The following is a 21,292-nucleotide window of genomic DNA, read 5'->3' on the forward strand; positions in this document are numbered from 1 at the left end:
GTCCTCAGAGGGGTGTCTGGGTTGGGGGTGGGCTTTCTCCCTCCCCCTCCGTTTTGGTCTTGTGTGAAGCGCTTGTTTGGAGTCTGTGGTTGCCACGCTACAGGAGCATGTGGTGGCTGTTTCTGAGAGGCGTGTGGAGGACTGTTTGTATCAGTCCCACATCTCGAAGAGCTCAGCGGGGGGCCCAGCAGCAGGGCCAGGCCAGGGGAGGGGGGTCCGTCTGCGGGAGGAAGTGGGCTGGCCCTGAAGACCTGCCACAAGGACCAGCCCAGCAGGGGGTGCCTGGAGGACAGCCCTTCCCCCCAACATGCTGTGTGTTCTGTAGAAAGTTTCTCCACCTCTCTGAGCCTCAGTCTCCTCACCTGGCCAAGAGGATCACAGAACATTCTTGAACTACCTTGTTTCCTCAAGGCGAGGAACCAGAAGCGAGGCGAGAAAAGTGCATCTTTGCTGAGCATCTGCTGAATGGTACCCGTTGTCTTCTTTACTGTGCCCATTTTACAGATGGGGAAGGCGAGACCCAGAGAAGTGCGGTACTTCAGTAACATGGGAATCCCCACAATAGCACTATAAGCACTGCTATTAGGATTCCTTAGGTAACTTGCTAAGTTTCCCATAAGTTACGGGGCTGAAATTTGAACCCAGTCAGCCCAGTTGTGGAGTTCGTACGGTCAGAACTCAAGGAGAGTTTAGAGAAAATATGGGGTGAACATATGGGGTGTCCCTGGTTCACAGCAACACATAAGGAACAACATAAATGTCCATCCACATGGGCTGGATTAATAACCCCCATTATGTCCATGCAATGAACCACTTCAGGGGGAGTAGGATGAATGCCCCACACATGTTACATGTTACCACATGAATAAGTCTTAGAAACACAATGTTGAGAGAAAAGAACAAGTTACCAAGTGATGCATAGTTACTAAATGATCATGTTCAGGAGAAGTGTAGAAACAATACTATATATATTGTTCATGGATATCCACAAATGCAGCAGAAGTAAAACTAAAATAAAGGTATAGGTGGCACCTCAAGGCAGGGGAAGAAAAGGGACTGGTTTTGGGGTTGGGGTTAGGGGGCACAGCACTGTATCTGTAACATTTTATTTCTTATAAAAGAAATGTCTGAAGCAAGAAATGAACTGTTAAAGGGAAAACCACAGGCCCAAAATGGTGTCGCTTGTGCTAAAAGTCCACGATATGAACCTAGATTTAGTACCTGAGTAACTGCAGTTTCTACCTCTCCCAGGCATATAATCTAAGCCTGTCTGGAATTTTCTGGTCAATACCAAGTAGGTCATCTGTCAGCTGGGCCTCTCCATCCCCTGTTGGGAACCGCCCTGCCTGGTTTCAGAAGCTGTAACCCCCCAAGGCTAAGGCTGAGTGAGTGACCTTCAGACCAGAAGCCACTAAGGAGACAAAGCTTATCTCCCTGGCAGGGGCGCCGCTTCTGCTCCTTTTTCTTCACCCTGCCTGGTCCCCAGTGCTTGATCGGTTAGCCAATGACGGGTAAGATTCCCTACTCGGGAAATGACCTAAGATAGGTACAATCACATGGGAGGTCTCCAGGGAAGGACTTGGGGGGCTGTGGAGAAAGCGGGTGACGGGCCCTCACCCCTCAGTTTTGACAAAGCCTGAGTCCTCCTTCTGTCTGCAAGAAGTCTTCTGATCTCTCAGCTGCCTTACTTCCCCTGCCTGACTTAAGCCTGAAACAATGCCGGTAGTGGGTGCAGCGCTGTGCTGGAAAGGGTGGGTTCCCAAGGGGATCAGGCCTCATAAAGAATATGTAAAATCCTGTGAAACCTGCTTTGTTTAGAATGCTCTCAATTAAATGACAAGGGTCCAAGCAAGAAGTGAGTTTGTTCCTCAAAGTTTTATGGCTCTTTAGCTACCTGACCCTGACACAGAACAGGCCCTCAGAGCTCTTTGTATGCTATCTATTGTTGGATCCTTGCCTGTATTCCTGTGCAGATGAACCCAATAAAAGCCCATTGAGGAACAGGCTCTTCGCCCTTCTCCTTTGAGAGATCGGCCACTTTTCCTCCCCAAGCAGATCATGTCTTGGTAGACTTACTCTCATCTGTGGTGGCCGGGGGTGGGATGTGGGGGGCAGGAGTCCTGCAGGCAGAGACCCCCCACAATCTCCCACCCACCCCCACCTATAAAGAAGAGGTAATCTACGTGCTAAAAACCCTCCTCCCTCCCTTTCCTCCAAAAATGATATCCCAGCCCCCAAATAATCTTTTCTTTTGTTGATAGCTCCCTTGCCCGACCCTTCTCCCTCTTATGTATGCATCCGTTGGTGGATTCTTGAACGTGCCCTGACCAAGGACTGAACCCACAACCTTGGTGTATGAGGACAATGCTCTAACCAACCAAGCTGAGCTACCCGGCCAGGGCTCCACCCACTCTTCTTCATGTGTTGTTTTTTTTTTAACAAATTTTATTTATTTATTTTTTTAGAGAGAGGGCAAGAGAGGGAGAAAGAGTGGGAGAGAAACATTGATCGGCTGCCTCTCATATGAGCCCCAAACCAGGGACCAAATCTGCAACCCAGGCATGTGCCCTGACCCGGAATTGAACCAGTGACCTTTCACTTTACGGGATGACGCCCAACATAGTGAGCCACACTGGTCGAGGCCCACCCGCCTTCCTATAAGACCTTCCATTTTGTGTAGCCCCTCGGAGAGGCCTTCTGTTGTTAGTGGGGGTGCTGCCAGATCCAGGGACCCTTTGTCAAGCCAATAAAATCTCCAGATTTACTCAGTTGAATTTTGTTTTGTAACAGAACGAGTGTGCTTTGAAAATGTGAATGAAAGGGGGCTGGCTATGCAACAAACCTGGTAAACTCCGTGGCCACAAGTGACCCCACAGGGTGGTCTGGTCACAAATTCCCAACTGAGCAAGTAGTCACGTCCCGGGCCTAGAGCTTCCTTAGCCAAGTGCAAACCTCACCTGAAGCGAGCCCCGCCCATTGTTCTTGCACATCTAGGCTGACCTCCTTCGAAATGTCAGAGCAGTTTGTTTCCAGACCCCCTCGAAGTCTCAGCCACAGGCACCAGGGCACAGGACCATGGGGCACTAGACCACAGAGCCTCTCATCATTGTCTCGTCCCCCCGCACGGTCTGTGTGCTGTAAACGCTCACTGTGAACTGGCCTGCAGCCGCCAGTGTAAAGGAAGCGTGCATTTCTGTTTGCTTTTGATCCAGTCCCACAGATTTCCCCGCCTTGCTTTCTCCCGCCTCCTCCATCTACCGCAGTGGCTTTCGTGTACCTTCCTCGCATCGTCTCCTTTATTCTAATGTATCAAATAAGCAGCCAAACTGCCGTCCTCAAAAGAGCACCTGAGATTTTGCCCCCAGCCTATGCCGTCAGTTTGGCTCCAATAAACTCATAAAAACTTGCTACCGGTTTGGATGTTTCTTATGTTGACACAAAGCGTAAAAAGTAGAATCAGATGAGCAGCACAACTGCCCCTTACAAGGAGTGGGTGCACCGGAGACACCCCACCCTGTCCCTTGGTATGCCTGTACCCCAATAGTCACTCAAAGAAAACAGCTTCAGGCCTCCCCCCCACCCGCCCCTCAGGTCCACACACTACCCAGAGGGAGTGTCCTCCAGTGCCCACTGGGTTGGACTGAGTCACTCCCTCGTTGAGAACCCTCCCATGGCACCCCCCCATCAAGACCCAACTGTTTTATGTCAATATTTACCTTCGCACCCTGGGCTCTGCTCCCTGGCCTCTGGCCATCCTTCCTCCTCCACTCCGCAGAAAGAGGCCACGGTTCACACCTGCAGGACCGCCTGCATTTCCCTTCACCTGATAGGGCTTTTCCCACCTTGTCAATTTTGCACACGTGAACCCCTTGTTCTGGAAAGCCCTCCCAGGCCAGCCTTGTGCTCCTGATACTCAGAGCCAAACCCCACCCCTCCTAGGCCTCCTGGCCCAAAGCCTCCTGGGAGATGGGCGGTGCCCCACTTCCCCTTCGTCACCCCCTGCTGCCCTTGTTGCGAGTTTGCTCGTGGTGAGCGGTTGCACGTCACAGCGAGGGCCAAGTTCAGCCCTTTTCATTCAGAACCTGATGCGGGCCCTCCAAAGAGTCTATTCAAAGGACAAAATGACCCCGTCCTCTCATTTGGCCCCTGGCTGACCACAGGGGTTCCACCTGCCCACCTCAGCTTCCTCCTCAGCTTCCTCCCGCCAAGGCTGTAAGACCAAAGGACCACAGGCAGCAAGCAAATGCACCCCAGATTTCTCCCATATTTTCTTCCCTGAACAAAAGGAAGGGAAAATGTGGGGCTGCATGTGTGTGCGCCCATGCAAGGAGGCACAGAGGGAAAAGTCTAAAATTCCTTTCCTACTTGTGACTCCACCTCCATTTTTAGTGGAGTTGCTATTTACATGTCAAATATACAGGGTGAGGCAAAAGTAGGTTTCCAGTTGTATGGAAAAATAATACAATGATTAATAAATAATACTGAGAGTAAACTTTGTTTTGTGTACTCTCAACTGGATACCTACTTTTGCCCCACCCCATATATATATTATATATGTACACGTTAAATATATTATTTATGTGTGTGTGTGTGCGTTTTGAGGCACCAAAGTGTCGCTGCTGGCCTCCAGGCCTCAGTTTCCCCGTTTGTGAGACGAGAGACTGAGCCCCCTTCAGCCCGGACCGTTCATCTGAGTCTGTATCATGGCGGGGAGGGGAGGCGGAGTAGAGACCAACGCCCAAGGCGTATACTTTGTTCTAACTCTTCCCCTCCCCGTCTGCAACCCTGCCTGAAGCCCCACCATTTGTAAACTCCATTCACCATCCTGTTTAAAAATATGCTCACCCCCAGTGTGAGTATCCCCAGTTCCCTAGAGCGGTGGTCCTCAGCCTGGGGTGATGTCGCACCCGCACCGGAGATACAGGGCAGTGGAGACTTGGTTGGCCGGCTCGACTTGGGGTTGATGCTGACATCTAGTGGACAGAGGCCAGAAATGCTGCTCAAATTCTCTCCAGGCCCAGGACAGCCCCCAGGGCTGAGGGTAAGAAGCGCTGCCCTAGACCCGAGGCATTTATCAGATACTTTTCTCACATGCTCTAGACTGAGACGGCTGGAGCAGCCTGGTGGCCCCGAGAGAGGAGAGAGCGCTCAAAGTGTAAAAGAGGGAAGGTGTGTTGGTTCCGCAGCAGCCAGCTGCCTGGCTCTGGAGCCGTCACTTCGCGGAGCCTGTTCCTGCTGCATAGGCCCCAAGTGCCCTGTTTTCAGATGAGAGAACATTGCGGCTCAGCTGGCGAAGGTGCACAGCTATGAAGAGTTAGATTTACACCTAAGGACAGATTCCCGAGTCTGTGCTCTGGAAGGGACCCGTGGGGATGGCCGCCAATTCAAGGAGGAGGAAGCGTGTCTTCTGGAGCCTGAGCAATGAGTTGGTTTCAGCAGACGGAGAGATCAGCACAAGCGTGGGTCGGCCACGCGCGGAACACTGACGAATCCGTGAAGCCATGGCTCTCCCCGCACCAAGTCCGACCAAGTCTGGGGGAGCAGGTTCCACCAGCGGACGTTCCCTTCCTGTTACAGCAGCTCTTGGAGCAAGAGAGACTTCATTGGAGGAGGGTCGTCTACGCATGCGCCCCGCTAGGTCCCTGTGCCCGCGATGGTGTGAATGCGCGGGGAACAGGCAGCGAAGCGAGCAGACGCCCCCCTGTCCTCATGGAGTTTCCGGGTTTTGCTGGGAAGGAGGGGCAGACACACTGTGAACAATTACAACACTTCTGCAAAGACGGCGAGGGGCTCATGGGAGGGTCTGATGAGGAGACCGGCTAAATGAAGATGGATGGAATCAGGGGCAATAATGATGAATAGAGAGTGCCTACTCTGAGTCTAAAAGAAAATAAAGTTTTAGACCAGTGTCTTGGGCAGAACTGCAGCTGTGGACACTGGCAACATGGACCACCTGGGTGGTCTTCCTTCCTTCCCGGGTTAACACAGAGAGGAGATTTCTCCCAAACCCACTCATTTCTGTCTTATTTAAGGGAAAGCGAATGATAATGCTGCAAGTCACAGCATTAATCACACAGTTCTCTGAGCACGAACATCTGCCTGCTTTAAAGAGAAAGATGCAGAAAGACGGGCTATTTCAAGAGACACAAAAGCCTAAAGCAGTGGTTCTTACACTTGGCCTTGCCTTGGCTAAGCACAGACCACTGGGCCTACCTCCGGGAGTAGATTCTGATTCAGTAGGTCTGCCATGGGCCTTTCTAGCAAGCTCCCAGACGCTGCTGCTGCTGGGCTGGGGGCCACAGGTCGAGAACCATGCCCCAGGGCAGCCAGACGGAGCTGGGGGGGTTACTAAGTCCAGGCCTGCTCAGACTGAGTGTCTGTGTTCTCCAAGGAGGAGTGACGTTGATCATAACGTCTTCCAGGTGTGTCCACGGCATAGCAGACGGCAGGATTTCTTTCTTCCTAAAGGCTGAGTAACGCGTCATTGCACAGATGGACCACACTTTGCGTGATCCATTCGTCTGTCAATGGACATTTACGTGGTTTCTATGTCTTTGCTACGTTGTGAAGAATGCTGTAACGAGCATGGGGGTGGAGACAGTGGGCTGGACACCCGAATGAGACACCTTAACGAGGTCACCTGCTCCACCTGTGCTTCCCCTCCCCCCATCAGGCTGCAGGGAGTGGCAGTGGGGAGGGGCTGGGGCCTGGCTGAGTGGCTGCATCTGGGATTGAGCTCACACCAGGGACGTGACAGTGAGGCGAGGGAAAAGAAGGAAGAGCAGGGGGAGAATGTGCTTGCGGAGTGAAGAAAAGGTGGGCATTCAGGAGGAGTCAGAGCACTAGAAGAGAAAGGCACACCGGGAAGAGGACAGAGAGACAGGAGGAAGAAGATGGGAGTGAATGCGCAAATTAGTGAATGAATGGGTGGAAGGTGCTCTCATCCTTGAGCTCCTGGTAAACTCCTATTCGTCCTACAAAACCCTGTTTAAAAGCCCCAGAAACCTTTCCTGACTGCACCCCACAACCTCATAGCCTCTCCTCAGCCTTTGTCACATTGTGTTCATTTATTGAGTCCCCGCTGTGCGTCAGGCACTGCCCTAAACACTTGACACACTCCTTGCAACCCAGTGAGCGAGCACTAGCGTTTCCCTCATTTCAGGGGAGACCGAGGCGCAGAGAGGCTACTTTAAGTCATCCGGCCGTGTGGCAGGATGAGGCTTTGCCAATTGCCTCCAGCGACAGTGGGTGACAGAGTGATTTCCTCCTGCAAAGAATCATTGCTGGGTGGGTTCGTTTCCCCTTCCAACAAGCTTTGGGCAGGAGAGCTGCAGAAAGAGATGGGACCCTGGAGGCCTGTCCCTGCCCTGTCAATAGTTCCACTGAGACCGTGGTCTTGGCCCGCTCCCTCTTTGAATCTCTGTTTCCCTGTTGCGGGAGGAGGGGTTCTGAGACCCTCTGTGACTGACAGGTCTCGGCTCCAATCAGGGGCCAAACTGTTCTGACCCTCCCACCACCGCCACCTCTCCCACCTGCGGGGAGCTTTGAGGATGACGCTTTACTGCCACCTGGTGGCTAAAGCAGAAAATGTTTCCTTGAGCGCTGAAAGGAGAGGACGGGCCTGCCGCCTCCTCCCCGCCCCCAGACAAAGAGAAGGGGAAGCTGTCTGCCCTGAGAGAAGTGGGTGAGACCTTGTGTCTCCGGACCTTGTGAACACACCAACGCACGAACATGCCATTGTGACGTGCCTCTGGGGTGCAGTGGGGAATGCGGCATTAGTAACTCCTGGGCTCAGGGTGGCAATGCACTCAGGTGAGAACAGGCAGTGGGTACTGTTTCAAGGGCTGGGGCATCCATCACATGCCCCTGGGAGCAGCCCTGTAAGAGGGAACCCAGGTGGTCAGCCGTGCTAGCCACTCAGGGGGCAAAGGGTTTGTCATTCAGGCAAGAACCAGAGGCTCAGAGAGGGTGGACTGTGTGCCCAAGGTCACACAGCCAAGTAGCTGCAGAGCCTTAAGGCTCGGTGAGGGCTCTGTTGTCCTACCTTCGCCTATACTTTCTGGCTCTGGCTCTCTCTGGCTCTCTCACACACCCACACAGCGCCCCGCCTCCCACTGGGGAAAAAAGACACTGCAGCCAGAGGGCCAGTTGCAAGTCACACTTTATTATTCACTCACCAAGAGGTGTGGGGGGTCCTGGGCAGCAGACCAGGCCCCTGGGAAAGGGGAAATGGGGGGCATCAGTTGGAGGGGTGGAAGGCGCCCCGTTGGTGCCACTGCATGTCGCGGATGCGGCGCACAGACTGCACCTGGGGGTGGGGGGCCCCGAAGTCACTGCTGTCCTTGTAATCCCCCTTCTCCAGCAGGTACTGCAGCCCACGGTAGCCAGGGTACTGGTAGCCGACCCACCTGCAGGGCCAGAGGTGGGGGAGGGGAAACAGATGAAGGTGGGGGTGGGGGAGAGAATATATTTAAGCCATTAGGAAGGGTAGAGCCTCCCAATCTTCATCCTTTAAAGTCCACCCCCTGCTTTCCTTCTCCTCCTAATGGGGAGCTCACTACCTCATGCAGCAACTTTTGGCTAAAGGCCTGACACCAGCATCAGAGGAAAGAGTGATCTTAAGGTCCCTTAAGCTCAGAACAAGACAGGCCTCTCACCCCAACTCCAGGCCCAGCGGCCAGGCCACAAGAGAGAATGAGGCAGGGCTGGGGCGGTTCCCGGAGCCCCTGCGCTCCCTTCGCCACTGGAAGCCGTCACCACTGAGGGGGTCGCCCCCTCTTCCCAGTCAGTGCCTGATGAAAGTCCGTCTTCTCCCCAGAACACGTCTCCCAGCCCTGGTCCTCGGGGCCCTGCCCAGCCATCCCCCGTGGACACCTCCGCTCTGCGTCTCCGTCCAGAGTCCCCACGTTAGCACTGTGGTCTCTCTGGCCTCTGCAGCGTCCCTCACACCCACCAGGCCGCTCTGTCTCCGGGACACCCCTCTTCCCCCGGGGACCCCCAGGATTCCTCAGGGAAGGAGTCTAGAGCGTGTGATTCTTATAGTATTTACGCTCGTCCCCAACTGGACTGTAAACTACACAAGGCAGAAGCCAGGTCTCTCACACACAGCTCCTGGCTTGTGGAGGCCCCCGCCCCCACCCCCCACAAACTGAATCAGTGAATGACTCAACGAGCGAGGCAGGGGACGATGAACACAGAACTTTTTACGCTATTTTAGGAGTTGGACAGCCCCCAGAAAGCGAGTCTGTGTCGGTAAACTACCTCCCTTGGGGAAACAAAATCTTGATTTTAGCATATCCCAATTTCCACAGTGTAAAAACTCCCCCAATGGCTGATTACACGCTACCAGCAATCCCACCACCAGCTCACGGCAGTTCTGAAAAGTTAAGAGTCAGTGCTCACAAGCTGGTACAAGCCGACCACAGCACGCCACTGCCGAAAGCCCACCTGAGGGCCCCCTGAAATCCAAACCCTTCACAGTGAGAAATCCCCCAACACCACTGGCCAAGGCTTGTGTGCTGAAGAAGTTTGGTCTGGTGGGAAATGACAAGTCCTTTCACCCAACTCAGGAATCCATGCATTCACGGGCCAGCGCGGGCTGGACTTCTGCCTCTCACAGCTTTGTTAAGGCCACTCAGCACATTCCCATTCTCCTGTGACCCGTCTCTGCCCACCTGCCTCCCCACCACCATTTCCTGTCCCGCTCTTCGGGGCTGAGGTTAACGCCAATGTCTTTCCCCTCCGGCAAAAGTAAGGTGTTGCCCCAAAGGCAGGTCTGGGTGGAACTTCAGGGGCTGAAAGCCCCCACCCTCGGGCTGACGATACCCACGCCCGCCTCCCGGCTCGAAGGTTGAGCTCGGGAGAGAGCAGGATCCCCCGCGTTCGGGGCGGGCAGGATGCAGGACGCGGGACCCCAGGGCCTGGGCTCCCGGGGCAGGGCCAGCAGGACCGGGCCTGGACTCACGTGCCATTCTGCACCCGCACGGAGGACACCTTCTCCTGGTAGCCGTGGGCGTGGAAGCTGGGCACGTCATCATCTATGATCTCCATCTTCTTCCCCGTGAAGTTGGGGTTCTCGTAGAGGATGATCTTGTGCTCCTGGCTGTCCTGTTGACGGGGAGCGGGGTGGGCGGAGGGTGTCAGTGTGGGGGGTGGGGGGCGGGGGGAGCCTTCCCACCCGTCCTCATGCCCTGGGGTTGGGGGTCAACAGCTACGACTGCGGCCCTCGGCCCTCCGCCCCACCGCGGGAGCGTCTGTGACAACTGCAGTGAACAGCGGCCGTTTGTCCCGACCCTACTGGGTGCTGACAGGTAACAGGCACTCGGGGCTCTGCGCTTTGGGGAACATTTGACTCTGAAATGTCATTTTCCCTCCCACAGCTTCAACTCCGTTTTTAAAATAAAGGAGAGCCGGGACCTACACACACACACACAGCCGTGTGGTGTCTCCAGGAGACACCCAACGTCTCTGGCCTTCCTCCCTTCCTCTCCACGTTCCTTCTGTCCTCCTGTTCCTGCCACATTTCCCTTAGTTACCTTCTCTGATCCTTTAAACCATTCTCAGGCCCCTTGGCCGGTGAGGAAATGGAGACCAGGAGAGGCAAAGTGACTTGCCCAAGGTAGCGCAGCTGGGAGTGCCAGAGCCGACCTAAGAGCCCGGGTCTGTAGGAGGTCAAGTCCCGTGTCCTCCAACCCCCTGTCGGGCTTTGGGGAGACCTAGGCAGGGCCGGGCAGGTGTGGGAGTGTGACCGAGCCGTGCTGGGTGCTTTGCCCACTCCGGAGCTCACGCCGGCTTGAGTTATGAATGAGAGCTAAACCCCCTCTCCACCACAAGCCATCCCAGAATTTCTTTCAATATTCACAAAGGCTAAATTTATAACTAACCGAGCGATTGCCCTCTGATAAGAGCTGTGCAACCCCAGGGAGCGGGGCCCTGTGGGGTGGTGCAATGCGGCAGCTCTCGGGCTACACATGACGGAATCTCGGGAAAGTAGATAGGAACATACCCGTTTTACAGAGGAGAAAACTGAGGCTCAGGGAGGGCCAGTGACTTTTGCAAAGCCGCACAGCCAGGAAGTCCCCTGCCAATCAGAAGGGGCACGCGGCTGGAGGTGAAGGCTCTGTCTGCTCCCTAGACCCCTGCCTCCAAGGGGACAGTGACACGAAGAAGGACGAGGGGCGGCACTCACCACCTTGATGGGCCTCAGGGAGCTGAGGGAGTCCGTCCTCCGACTGCTGGTCCACGAGTCCCAGCGCGGGTACTCGCCCTTCTCAAACACGAACTGTTCGCCCTTGCAGTTGGCTTGTTCATAGCCCACCCAGCTGCAGTGGGGGGGGGGGGGCAGGGAGAGAGAGAGGGAGAGAAAAAGAGAGAGAGAGAGAGGGAGAGAGAGAGAGAGGAGCTCACACCTGCTCAGCCTCACCAAGGAACAGAGGCCCCACCTAAACCCACACCCAGCAAATCCAAGAGCAGAATCACCCCGGTTATCCAGCACCCAGCGCTATGCTGACCCCATTCGTCCGGAAATCACTCAGGAAATAAGACAGGTGCCCACACGACAGCCTGGCAACACACACGGACCGACAGGGCCCGTGCCCAAGGTCCCATGGCGCGCTGGCATCAACAGCCAGCGCTCGGGCACAAAGGTGAGGGAGTGGCCGGGGCTGCAGAGGGAGGCCCCCGCGGGCTGGCTCCACTACGTGACGTGACAGAGTGGTCACGTCCTACTAATCACCCCTCCCCTTCTCTCTGGGGTCAGGGCCAGGCCTGCTGACCCCTGAAGGCACTGGGGACTCTGCTAAGACCCAGAACAGTCGAGCTTTGGGAAGGGCGGTGCGGACGCAGACCCGGGACACCTGGCTTTAAAACTCCCGGGAGAGAGGATGTTCCCGGAGCCCCGAGAGTCACTGTGACTGTCTGTCTGCCTCGGGAAGTGGCTGACCTCGGGGTCAGGCTTTTCACATGAGCTCTGTCCCTTCCTCCTCGGGAGGACATGGCTGTCCTCGTCCTACGGCGGAGGAAACTGAGGCTCAGAGAGGGAAGTCAACCCAGCCCAGAAGTGGTGGGGGCAGGATTTGAACCCAGCTCTCTGACTCTGAAGCACCCATTCTTCGGATAGGCTGCCGGGCCCCAGATCCTGGCCCCCGGTAGCACGGTCTAGGGGCACAGTGAGGGCAGGTCATTGCAGCTTCACAGCCCCGTCGCTGCACCCTGGCACCCCCGACCGGGTGAGGCCGCCCTCCCTGGTACGTACGGTCCAGCCTGCACCAGGACAGAGCCTGCCTTCTCCACGCCGGTCTCCTTCAGGTTGGGGCAGGGCCCGCTGAGCTCGTGGGAGTGGCCTTGGAAGTTCTCCTGGTCAAAGATGATGATCTGCAACAGCAGCCAGAGGAGAGTCAGGCCCCGGCAGGGTGGGGAGGAGGGGCAGCAGGGCAGGGGGAGGGGGAGGGACCAGAGAGCCTCGCCGGAGGCTGAAGGGCTCCACGCTGGGGAGTCACGCACCAAAGGTGAAGTCAGCCGGTCACCAGCTGAGAGACCTTGAGTCTCAGTGTTCCCTCTGTGAAATGGGAAGTGAAGCCAGAACAGACCTCATGGGCTCGTTGGAGGGATTAGAGAAACCTAATGTCAGCACACAGTACAGTACGGGCTCTGTGCGGAGGAGGCAATAACGACGTTAGTTACAGCACCGGTGGAGGCAAGTGGCAGACCTGAACCTGGAGGCCACGCTTGTGGGACGCTATTTCCCCTGGAGCAGCACTTTGAAAACTCTAATGCGGGCACACGGCACCCGGGACCTTGGGAAGACGCAGCTGCCCAGTGAGCAGGTCTGGGATGCAGCCCCAGCGTCTCCGTTTCCCAGCAGCTCCTGGGAAGGCGGGTCCCACTGGCCTGAGGTCACAGCAGGAGCAGTGGGGTGCGAGGCCGCATCGCCCGAGTTTCTCCTGCTCCCGTCAGAGCTGGCCTGGGACCACTGTCCTCCACCCACCTCGCCCCCACCTCGCCAGGAAAACCACACGCACCTGTGCCCTTTCTTTAAGCCTCAAGGGCTTGGCGAGTCTCCCTCTGACCTCCTCCCCTGACCTCCCTCTGACTTCTTAAGGGGACTTCACTTCCTTTGCCTCACAAGGTCCTCTGAGCAGCCCAAGGCCTCAGAGCCGATTGCTAACGGGGAGGCCAGCGGCCACTTTTACGATTCCTGAGAGCGTTTGGGAGGGGCAGGACAGGGGTTTTCCAGCCACGCTTCTGGGAGTTGCCTCGGGTGGAAGAGGGCTCAGGGCAGCAAGCTCCCGGCGGGCAGCCGAGCAGTCCACACGGTCAGCAAATGCGTGCCTCTCTCCCAGGCCAGGGACTGGCCACGCAGAGCCCAGGAAGAAAGGCCCGCTGGGGCACGGAGACAAATTCCACAGGCTCATCTGGCCTTCATGGTCACTGCCTCGGCCACAGAGGGCCAGGAGACGTGGGCACTGACAGTGCCTCGCCCACACCCAGCTGCACAACCCTAGGAAGCCACTGGACTGGTCTGAGCCTCGGCTTTCCCATCTGTGGAATGGGCGATCGAGCCTGTTTTTCAGGGTTTCCAAGAAGAATCAAGACTGTGGAAGTGGGGGCCAGTTATTGTTACCTTAGCCTGGGAGACAGGGGCTTGCAGGGGTGAGAGGAACACAGTCTTCCCCTGCGTGTGGAAGGCCGAGAGAGCCCCGCGGCTCAGTAACGCTGCTGTGGATAACTAATGGGCGTTCAGTGTTACACGTGGTGCCTGCCCCTTTAAACCTGCGCTGTCCGACACGGCAGCCAGAGCCACGCATGTCCACTGAATGGGCAGCAGCTAGTTCAAAGGAAGATGTGTTTTCAATATGAAACACCCATCAGATTTCAAAGATTTAGTATGGATACCCTAAGGTAACACAGCTCCCTAATTATTTTTCTATTGATTATACTTTAGGATATACTGGCTTTAATGAAATACGATATGAAAGCTCATCTCACGTCTCTTTTTACTTCTCGAACGCGCCTGCTAGGAAGTGTAACGTTGCGTGTACGTGACCCCAGTTCCGCGTCTGTTCCGCAACAGAGCTGCTCGCAACCCGCGACAGAGCTGCTCGCAACCCGCCACACTGGCCTTCCTGCTGCTCCTCCAGCTCCTCCAGCTCGGGGCGCCCCCCCTCCACCCCCACCGCCTTCGCACCTGCTGTGCCCTCCGCTGGAATGCTCTCCGCTGCCCCTGCTCCCGGGGGTCACACGGCTGCTCCCTGACTGCATCGGGTCTCCGCTCCGATGCCACCTCCTCAGAGAGGTGCTCCCTGAGCGGCCGCCAACGCACCAATCCTCGTCCACCCCGACCCTCGGGACCCTCACTCTGTGTTCCTTGCCAATACTCCTCAAAGTCCTCTATTTATTGGTCTGTGATTGCCTGTCTTTCCTCTAGAAAGTAAGCCCTTCAAGGGACAGAATGGGGTGACCAAGGCCCGTTCCAGAATGGACCCCCTGGCCAGGGCCCAAAGGGCAGCCTGGTGGACGGTAGTGGGGAGAGGTTTAGGGTAGGGGTGGGGGTGATGACCTTAAATTGGGATAAGATCCCACCACCCTTGGGAGGGCAGGGAGAGTGAGGAAGCAAAGAGGCATCGGGAAAACCCAGCACAAGCCAGGTGTGAGGCCGAGTCTGTGTTCTTTGCCTCTGCACAATCACTCTATGTCGTGAATTCGAGTCTCTTCATTTTGTGAATGAGGGAAAAGAGGCTCAGAGAGGTCAAGTGGGTGGCCCAGGTCACACAGCAGTGTGTGGCCAGGACTCAAACCACTTCTCCCCTTCACAAGGCCTTTCTTACACGGGGCTGAGGGTCCACCCTAGCCCTGGGGAGCCCCCACAGACAATAGGGTGTATGTGTGTGTGTGGGGGGGGCGGTGGTAAGGCAAAGAACCCTAAGTCTCCAAAGCTGGAAGCTGGTGCTGGGAGCTCTGGCATGCTGGTCATGGGCCCGGGTGTGGGCAAGCAGGGGACACGGAGGCCTAGGTAGGGACAGGGACAGAGAGGGAAGCCCGGGAGGGCAGGTGCCAACACCACTGTACAAAAGGGAAACTGAGTCTGGCAGAGGAGCCCTGCTTGTCCCCCGCTGCACCCCCCGTGTGGTACCCACCTTGGGGTTGAGGGTCTGTGGCTTGCCCACTTGGGTCTGAGGGTCCGAGGCCATGGCGGGCTGTCCCGTGCAAGGACGACCTGGAAGACACGGGGGCGAGGCAGTGAGGACCCTCTGGGCCCTCGGCTTTCTCCTCTGGGGGCTGCAGGCCAACGCTGTCTTTGTGTCCCCGCTTTCCGGCTGTCCTAGAGCTGTGCGGCCAGCAGGCGGCTGCCCAGATGCCTGCCTTTAGCTTCCCTTCTTTGCATGCAGACTGGCTCCAGAGGGAAATCTACTAGAAAGTAAAGCCATACATCGGAGCTTCAGTGGGGCCTCAAGTGGGTGCCGTCACTCAGCTCCGAACGAGTGCTGCTAGGCAGAGAATGCAGCCCCAAGGAGCAAAGGAGGTGTTAGGACCCTTCTCCTCATTTAACAGACAAGAAAACAGAGGCCTAGGGCATGGAAGTCTTTGCCCAAGGTCACCTTGTCAGGAAGGAGTGGCACCTGGATTCCAACGCAGGTCTCCCGCACCTTCTATCGGGGCGAGCATGAGAGAAAAAGGCAAGACAAGTGAGAGAGGCGTTCTTACCAGTGACAGCGGCCCCCGGGAGTGTCTGTGGAGCCCGGCCGGCGGGAGGTGGACTTTATACCTTCCCCAGGCATGCCGGTGCCAAGACGGGTGACTGCTGTGTCCCCGCAGAAAGCAGGGCGAGAATGCCGGATTAAGTCCGCACCAAAGCCCGGGTCAGCAAATGACCACAGACATTGTGTCTCCCCACAATAATGTCATTAGCTTTCAGATTTGGCCATGCCAGGGCGGTCAGGCGGCTGGACAAGGAGATGCCCGGTTTGCATGCATCAGCCGTCCGGCTGCCAGGCTGGGGGCAGGCTGGGTTCACTGGCGTTGTGGTCAGGCAGACAGAGGCAAAGCCTGATGGCTGTGGATAAAAAGATCAAGTCAAAGAGGGTGGTTGGGCATCATGCATCCATTCATCTGTCTGTCCGTCCATCCAACAAATACTTATCACCCATCTACTCAGTGCCAAGCTCTGCTCTGGCGGGGAGGGTGTCAGGGAGGGGATCTGTCCCGGCCTGGGCCCTCCAGGAGAGCTCACTGAAGAGACAACATCCTCTTAGCCTGGGAAAGCAGGCGGGGAGAGAGTTCCAACCAGGGGCAGGGCCTGGGCGAGCGGCTGGGGCGGGCTGGGGCCTCCTTGTGCAGGGCGAGGGGCACTGAGCTTCACAGTGAAGGGCCCAGCACTTGCTGCTCTCAGAGAACCTCTCGGATCCCTCCTGCCACCCCCCGACCCCACAGCCTGGCGGGCACTTGGCCTTGCTCCTGTTTCTTCCTTGCAGCCAGCCTGCACCTCGACCACATCCAAGGTTAGGCAGCAGAGAGCGGGCGGCACTGGGGCTTGGAAACCAGGTTCCAGCGAGGAGACTGGCTCTCTCCTGCCTTTCAGGTCCCTGATACACACACACACACACACACGCACACGCACACGCACACACACACACGCGTGCACACACATGTATGCCCCGCTCCCTAGCCAAGCTGTTTCTCCTGCGGCACTTCTCACCACCCAACAAGCGTTACTCCTCTCTGCTCTGTTTGCAATTAGAAGTGTGCGTCGGTGAGCAAACGCAGTGTGGCCTGTCCACACCATGAGATGCCATCAGCCTTAACGTGGAAGGAAATTCCGACACGCGGCAGCATGAATGAGCCCTGCAGACATTACGCAAAGTGTGATACCCCAGACAGGAGGGGACGAATACCGCATCGTTCCACTTACAGGAGATTCCCAGAGAGTCAGGAAGCAGGGCGGGGGGGGGGGGGCGGGGGGGGCCAGGGGCTGGGAGGAGGGGTGAGGGAGCCGGTGTGGCCTGGGTGTGGAGCTCCCATTCTGCAGAAGGTGTGGCCTGGGTGTGGAGCTCCCGTTCTGCAGAAGGAAGCGCGTTCTGCAGACGGTGGCGGCGATGGGGGCGCAACGGCGCGGGGGTGTGAACGCCGCCCGACCGCGCAGTCAAAGTGATTTAAACAGTCAACTGTATGTTGTTTTACCACCATAAAATAATGTCGACTCCCACCCCCGTGAAATGTATTGGCTCTCAGTTCCGGAGGCTGGGAGTTTGAAATTCAGGTGTCAGGACCCGGGCCGTCTCTGACCGCCGCAGGGAAGCATTGGCCTTCCCTGTCCCGTTCCAGCTTCCGGAACCTGACCTCCGGCCTTGGTTTGAGGTTCGTGGCTCCTGTCACGTGGCCGTCTTCTCCCTGGGTGTCTTCCCCCGGTCTCCCCTCTGCGCTTGTGCCCAAATGTCCCCTTTCCAGAACGACACCGTTCCTACCGGATTCAGGCCTACCCTAACGCCCTCATTTTAACTCAAGTACCTCTGTAAGCCGCTGCGTCCAAACCAGGTCACATGCTGAGTACTGGGGGGTGGGACTTCAACATACCTTTTTGGGGATACAGTGCAACCCAGAACACATGTCAGTTAACATTTGCTGGATAAACGGATGGATTCAAGGTCTGGCTGTGTTTCAGGAAATGAGAGACAGCTGCTTGCGTTTAGACGGTATGAGATCTTATCTTTCAACCCGCCCCACAAATCCAAGAGGCCAGTGTTGCCTCTGTCAATCATCCCGTTTTACAGAAGGGAGAGCTGAGACTCAGAGACTGCGCAGCTTCCTGCAAGCAGCAGGTTCAGCGGAAGCGGAGGAGGGCTCTGTGGGCGGGGCTCCTGCTCAGCTTGCTGGAGGGCTGTCTGCCGTCTCGTTGCAGTCAATCCTCACACTTTTGAAGTAGATGATATTAGTCTCTCCTGTCACAGATGAAAAAGCGGAGGCTTAGAAAGCTTAAGCATCTTGTCCAAGGTCACACAGCAAGGAAGTGGGAGAGACAGGATTTGAACTCAGAACTCAGGGTTCCTAAGACTCCAAAGCCTTTATCCTATGCTACTTCCCTTCTCTTACCTCGGTTTTTTCTCACCTGCAAATTCAAGTGTCCTTCTCCTTCACACTTGGAAGAATTTAAATATCACAGCGTTCATAATTATACCCTTCATGAAAGGAGCCAATCAGGAGGAGTCCTCAGTGGAATTTCTGATCCGTATAAAGCACTGAGTAACTGCACCTCTTCCATCATGCATTATTAGTGCATTTACCGGGGCTGCAATTTTTCAAAGCCTTTTATATTCATTCCTCCTTCATTCCCTTCCTCCAAGGGGTGAGGCCAGAGAGTGTCAGAAACCTGAGCATTCTCTAGGTGCATTCATTCATTTATTCATTTCCACATCCTGAGCACCTACTGTGTGTCAGCTGTGGACTCGGTGGGGAGTGACGCAGTAGCCTCCCTGCCCTGGTGAGGCTTAGGGCCCCAGTCCTGTCCGCACCAGCCCTGCTCAGCCCAGGCCCGCTGTCCGCACGAAGGCTTGTCACACTGCGGAACCTCCAAGTCTGGTCCCAGAGTCCAGTCTCCTTGTTTCCACTGGGGCCCCTGGCTATCTTGAGTGACTGGGAGGTGTCTCTGCTCCCTGCAGCGATGAACAGGCCCCCGGGGCCACCCCTTCAGATGAGGAAGAGGAAGATGAACACGTGGAGAGCCCACCCTTTGTGTTACCCATTGTTTTCAACCTGGTCTGCAAATCAAACTCACGTTACTACAGAAACCTGTGAGACAGGGGGAGTTTTCTCCCTATGTTAGACATGAGGAAACGGGGGCACAGAGAGGTCAAGCGAGGTGCCCAAAGACACACAGGAAGTGGCAGAGTCTGAGAAGGAGCCCAGGTGGGGTGGACCAAGGGCCCAGCGCAGTGGGGCTGCCTCTGATCCTTCGACCATCCGCTTCTCACCATTAGGCAGCACTGCCTCTCCATGGAACAGTAAAGTGATTTCGGGGCCCTGAGCTGCACGCCCCTGTGACTGAGGGATGCTCTTTTCCCCTGTCCCTCCCAGGTGGTGCCCCTGCGTCAGACAGAATCTGAGCCATGGCTGGAGCTGAAAACAGCCTTTCGGAGTTAGGCCTGCCGTCAAATGCCAGCCCCCAGGCTCCCCGGCCGTGCGTCCTCAGCAGCCGGCCTGCCCTCTCTGCCCGTCCGGGCCACTGGGAGGATGGAGTGGGACAGTGTGTGGGAGCATGTGCGGAGGGCTAGCGCTCCCTGGAACAGACGGCTTTTGAGAGTTTGAGGCTTTGGACAGAGCCACTCAGACATCCGTGACCTCCCGGGCCTGCCCTGGGTCTGGGGGTCCAGCTGAGCCTGGCCCGAGGGAGGGAGGGAGGGAGGGAATGAGGGAGGGGGCACACTGACCCAGCACTGGCCAGGACTCCTTGGAAGCCTTCCACTGACCCCTCACCGGGGAGCCAGTGCTGGGCCTTCCTGGTGTCAATGGCAACCAGGCACAAGGGCGCCTGGCCAGATGCCTAGAACACAGTAGGGGCCCAATCAGTGGAGGCCATGCCCGCAGGCAGCAGCCGCAGCAGCAGAGGAGGCTTCAGGCCAGCTCTCCACAGCAGAAGCAGCCCGAGGGCCAGGAAAGGTGAGCTTTGGAGACGGAGGTGAACTGCAGTCCTGGCCCCACCCCTTAGAAGCTGTGGGTGGCCCTTGGGGTAATTCACAGGCACACCTCCGAGGTAATATGGGTTCCGTCCACACCACCACTGTGAGCGAGCATCACAGTAAAGTGAGCCCTAATCCTTTTGTTGGTGGAGGGTCGTGCCTTCATTTTGTAAAAAATGCCACATCTGTGAGGCATGGCTGAGTGGAGCGCAGTAACACGAGGTCTGCCTGCCCGTCAGCACCCTGGGCCTCGGTTTCCCTCACTGTGAACAAGGGTCATCATCACGCTGTAAAGCGGCCGCCTGCCCCTAATGGATACACCGGAGGCTGTGCGGCTCATGAGGGAGTGTTCTAGAACAAGCGCATGGCGCTCAAACCTCAGCGCTACTGCGTCCTTCCTGTGCGGCTCCGGAAAAGGGGTGCCCTCTCTGAACCTCAGGTCCCCACCTGTTACGTAGAGTGAATAAATAACATGCCGCTTCCCAGGGTCATCTCTGCTGTCCAAAAAGCCCCAGCACGGGGTCTGGCCTCCGGGGGGAACAGATTTATAAAGCCAGACAAGGCCTCTCTGTGCGGGGGAGGGGGACGGTCCTGGCAGGGGGAGGGGTGAGGAGGGGATGCTGCTGGCATCCGTGCTGGGAGCCCCTTGCCACCGCCCCACTGAGACTGAGGCCCCGCCCCAGCTCCCCCGTACTCCCAAAGTACAAATAATTCAAGGAGATTTCTTGACTACACGTTTTTGTAAATATGCAGGCTGAGCTCACTGAAAATCCCTGTATTCTTTGCAATGCCTTCCTGAGCAGCGCCCCCCCCCCACCCCCAGGCCTCCCACGCTCCAGCTGGGTGCCGGCTGCAGGGGGCAGGGAGGGGCTCTGGGCCCAAGGTGTCTGCAAAATGAGGGAAAGGAGGCAGGATCGGCTTCTGGGGGCGGGGCTCTCCCGGAGGCCAGCTGGCACCTGACTGTCAGACAGGACGACTCTCCCTGCTCTTCCCCTGGGGCCGGAGGAGACTCACATTTATGCCTGGCACTGACACATGGCATGCCCCTTGGGCCCACGAAGCCACTGAGGCTCAGAGCAGTGACAGCCCGTGGCGGGAAGTGGGATGGGGACTTGGTCCCCAGCCCAGGCTGCAGGACCCTCTGGGCAAGGGGACAGAGTCGCTGATGCAGAAAGAGAGCTGGTCGGGGAGTGACACCGCCTCGGTTCACACAGACCTCTGCAGTCCCCACGGGCCTGCCCGCATCCCCTCGGTCCCACGGGCTCTGCCCTTTGCGTCCTCAGGCCTCGAGCAGGGCCTGGCATCCACTGAGTCTGAAAGCAGACTGGCAGGTGGAGGGGGAAATGACGGATAGATGAGTGGATGGGAGGAGGAAGGGAGGAAATGGAGGGAGGGAGGAAGGAAGGAAAAGGAGGGGGAAGAAGGAAGGAAGAAGGGAGGGAAGGAAGAAAGGAAGGGAGGGAGGAAGGAAGGGAGGAAGGAAGGAAGGAAGGAAATGGAGGAAAGGGAGGGAGGGAGGGAGGAAATGGAGGAAGGAAAGGGAGGGAGGAAGGGAGGGAGGGAGGAAGGGAGGGAGGGGAGGGAGGAAGGGAGGGAGGGAGGGAGGAAGGAAGGAAATGGAGGAA

General features: G+C 56.8%; 1 protein-coding gene and 1 long non-coding RNA gene across 2 annotated transcripts in view; both read right to left on the minus strand.

The window, feature by feature from the left end:
* Nucleotides 1-3,879, minus strand: part of LOC123820251 — a 28,693-nt gene extending 24,814 nt beyond the window's left edge. The window contains exon 1 of the long non-coding RNA XR_006785922.1: nt 3,717-3,879. This is a non-coding gene — a long non-coding RNA (uncharacterized LOC123820251). The remainder of the gene's footprint in view (nt 1-3,716) is intronic.
* A 4,264-nt stretch (nt 3,880-8,143) lies between these two features.
* Nucleotides 8,144-15,815, minus strand: CRYBB2 (crystallin beta B2). Its single transcript, XM_045841234.1, has 6 exons — nt 15,703-15,815; nt 15,135-15,214; nt 12,254-12,372; nt 11,189-11,321; nt 9,965-10,107; nt 8,144-8,408 (listed from the first exon to the last, which is right to left on the minus strand). Exons 2-6 carry the CDS (start codon nt 15,186-15,188, stop codon nt 8,240-8,242), a joined length of 618 nt encoding a protein of 205 aa, XP_045697190.1. The 5' UTR covers nt 15,189-15,214; nt 15,703-15,815; the 3' UTR covers nt 8,144-8,239.
* Nucleotides 15,816-21,292: the final 5,477 nt, after the last annotated feature.

This window comes from Phyllostomus hastatus, unplaced genomic scaffold (assembly GCF_019186645.2).
Source record: "Phyllostomus hastatus isolate PE091 unplaced genomic scaffold, TTU_PhHast_1.1 phas_contig_1162, whole genome shotgun sequence".
NCBI lineage: Eukaryota > Metazoa > Chordata > Mammalia > Chiroptera > Phyllostomidae > Phyllostomus > Phyllostomus hastatus.

Excerpts from the sequence above, each read along its gene's own strand:
- CRYBB2 (XM_045841234.1), bottom strand. The coding sequence starts at position 15,188 with ATGGCCTCGGACCCTCAGACCCAAGTGGGCAAGCCACAGACCCTCAAC. Across the intron at positions 10,108-11,188 it reads CCCTGAGGCCCATCAAGGTG|GACAGCCAGGAGCACAAGAT; the intron begins GTGAGTGCCGCC and ends CCCCGTCAACAG. Across the intron at positions 8,409-9,964 it reads GTGCGGGTGCAGAATGGCAC|GTGGGTCGGCTACCAGTACC; the intron begins GTGAGTCCAGGC and ends CTGGCCCTGCAG.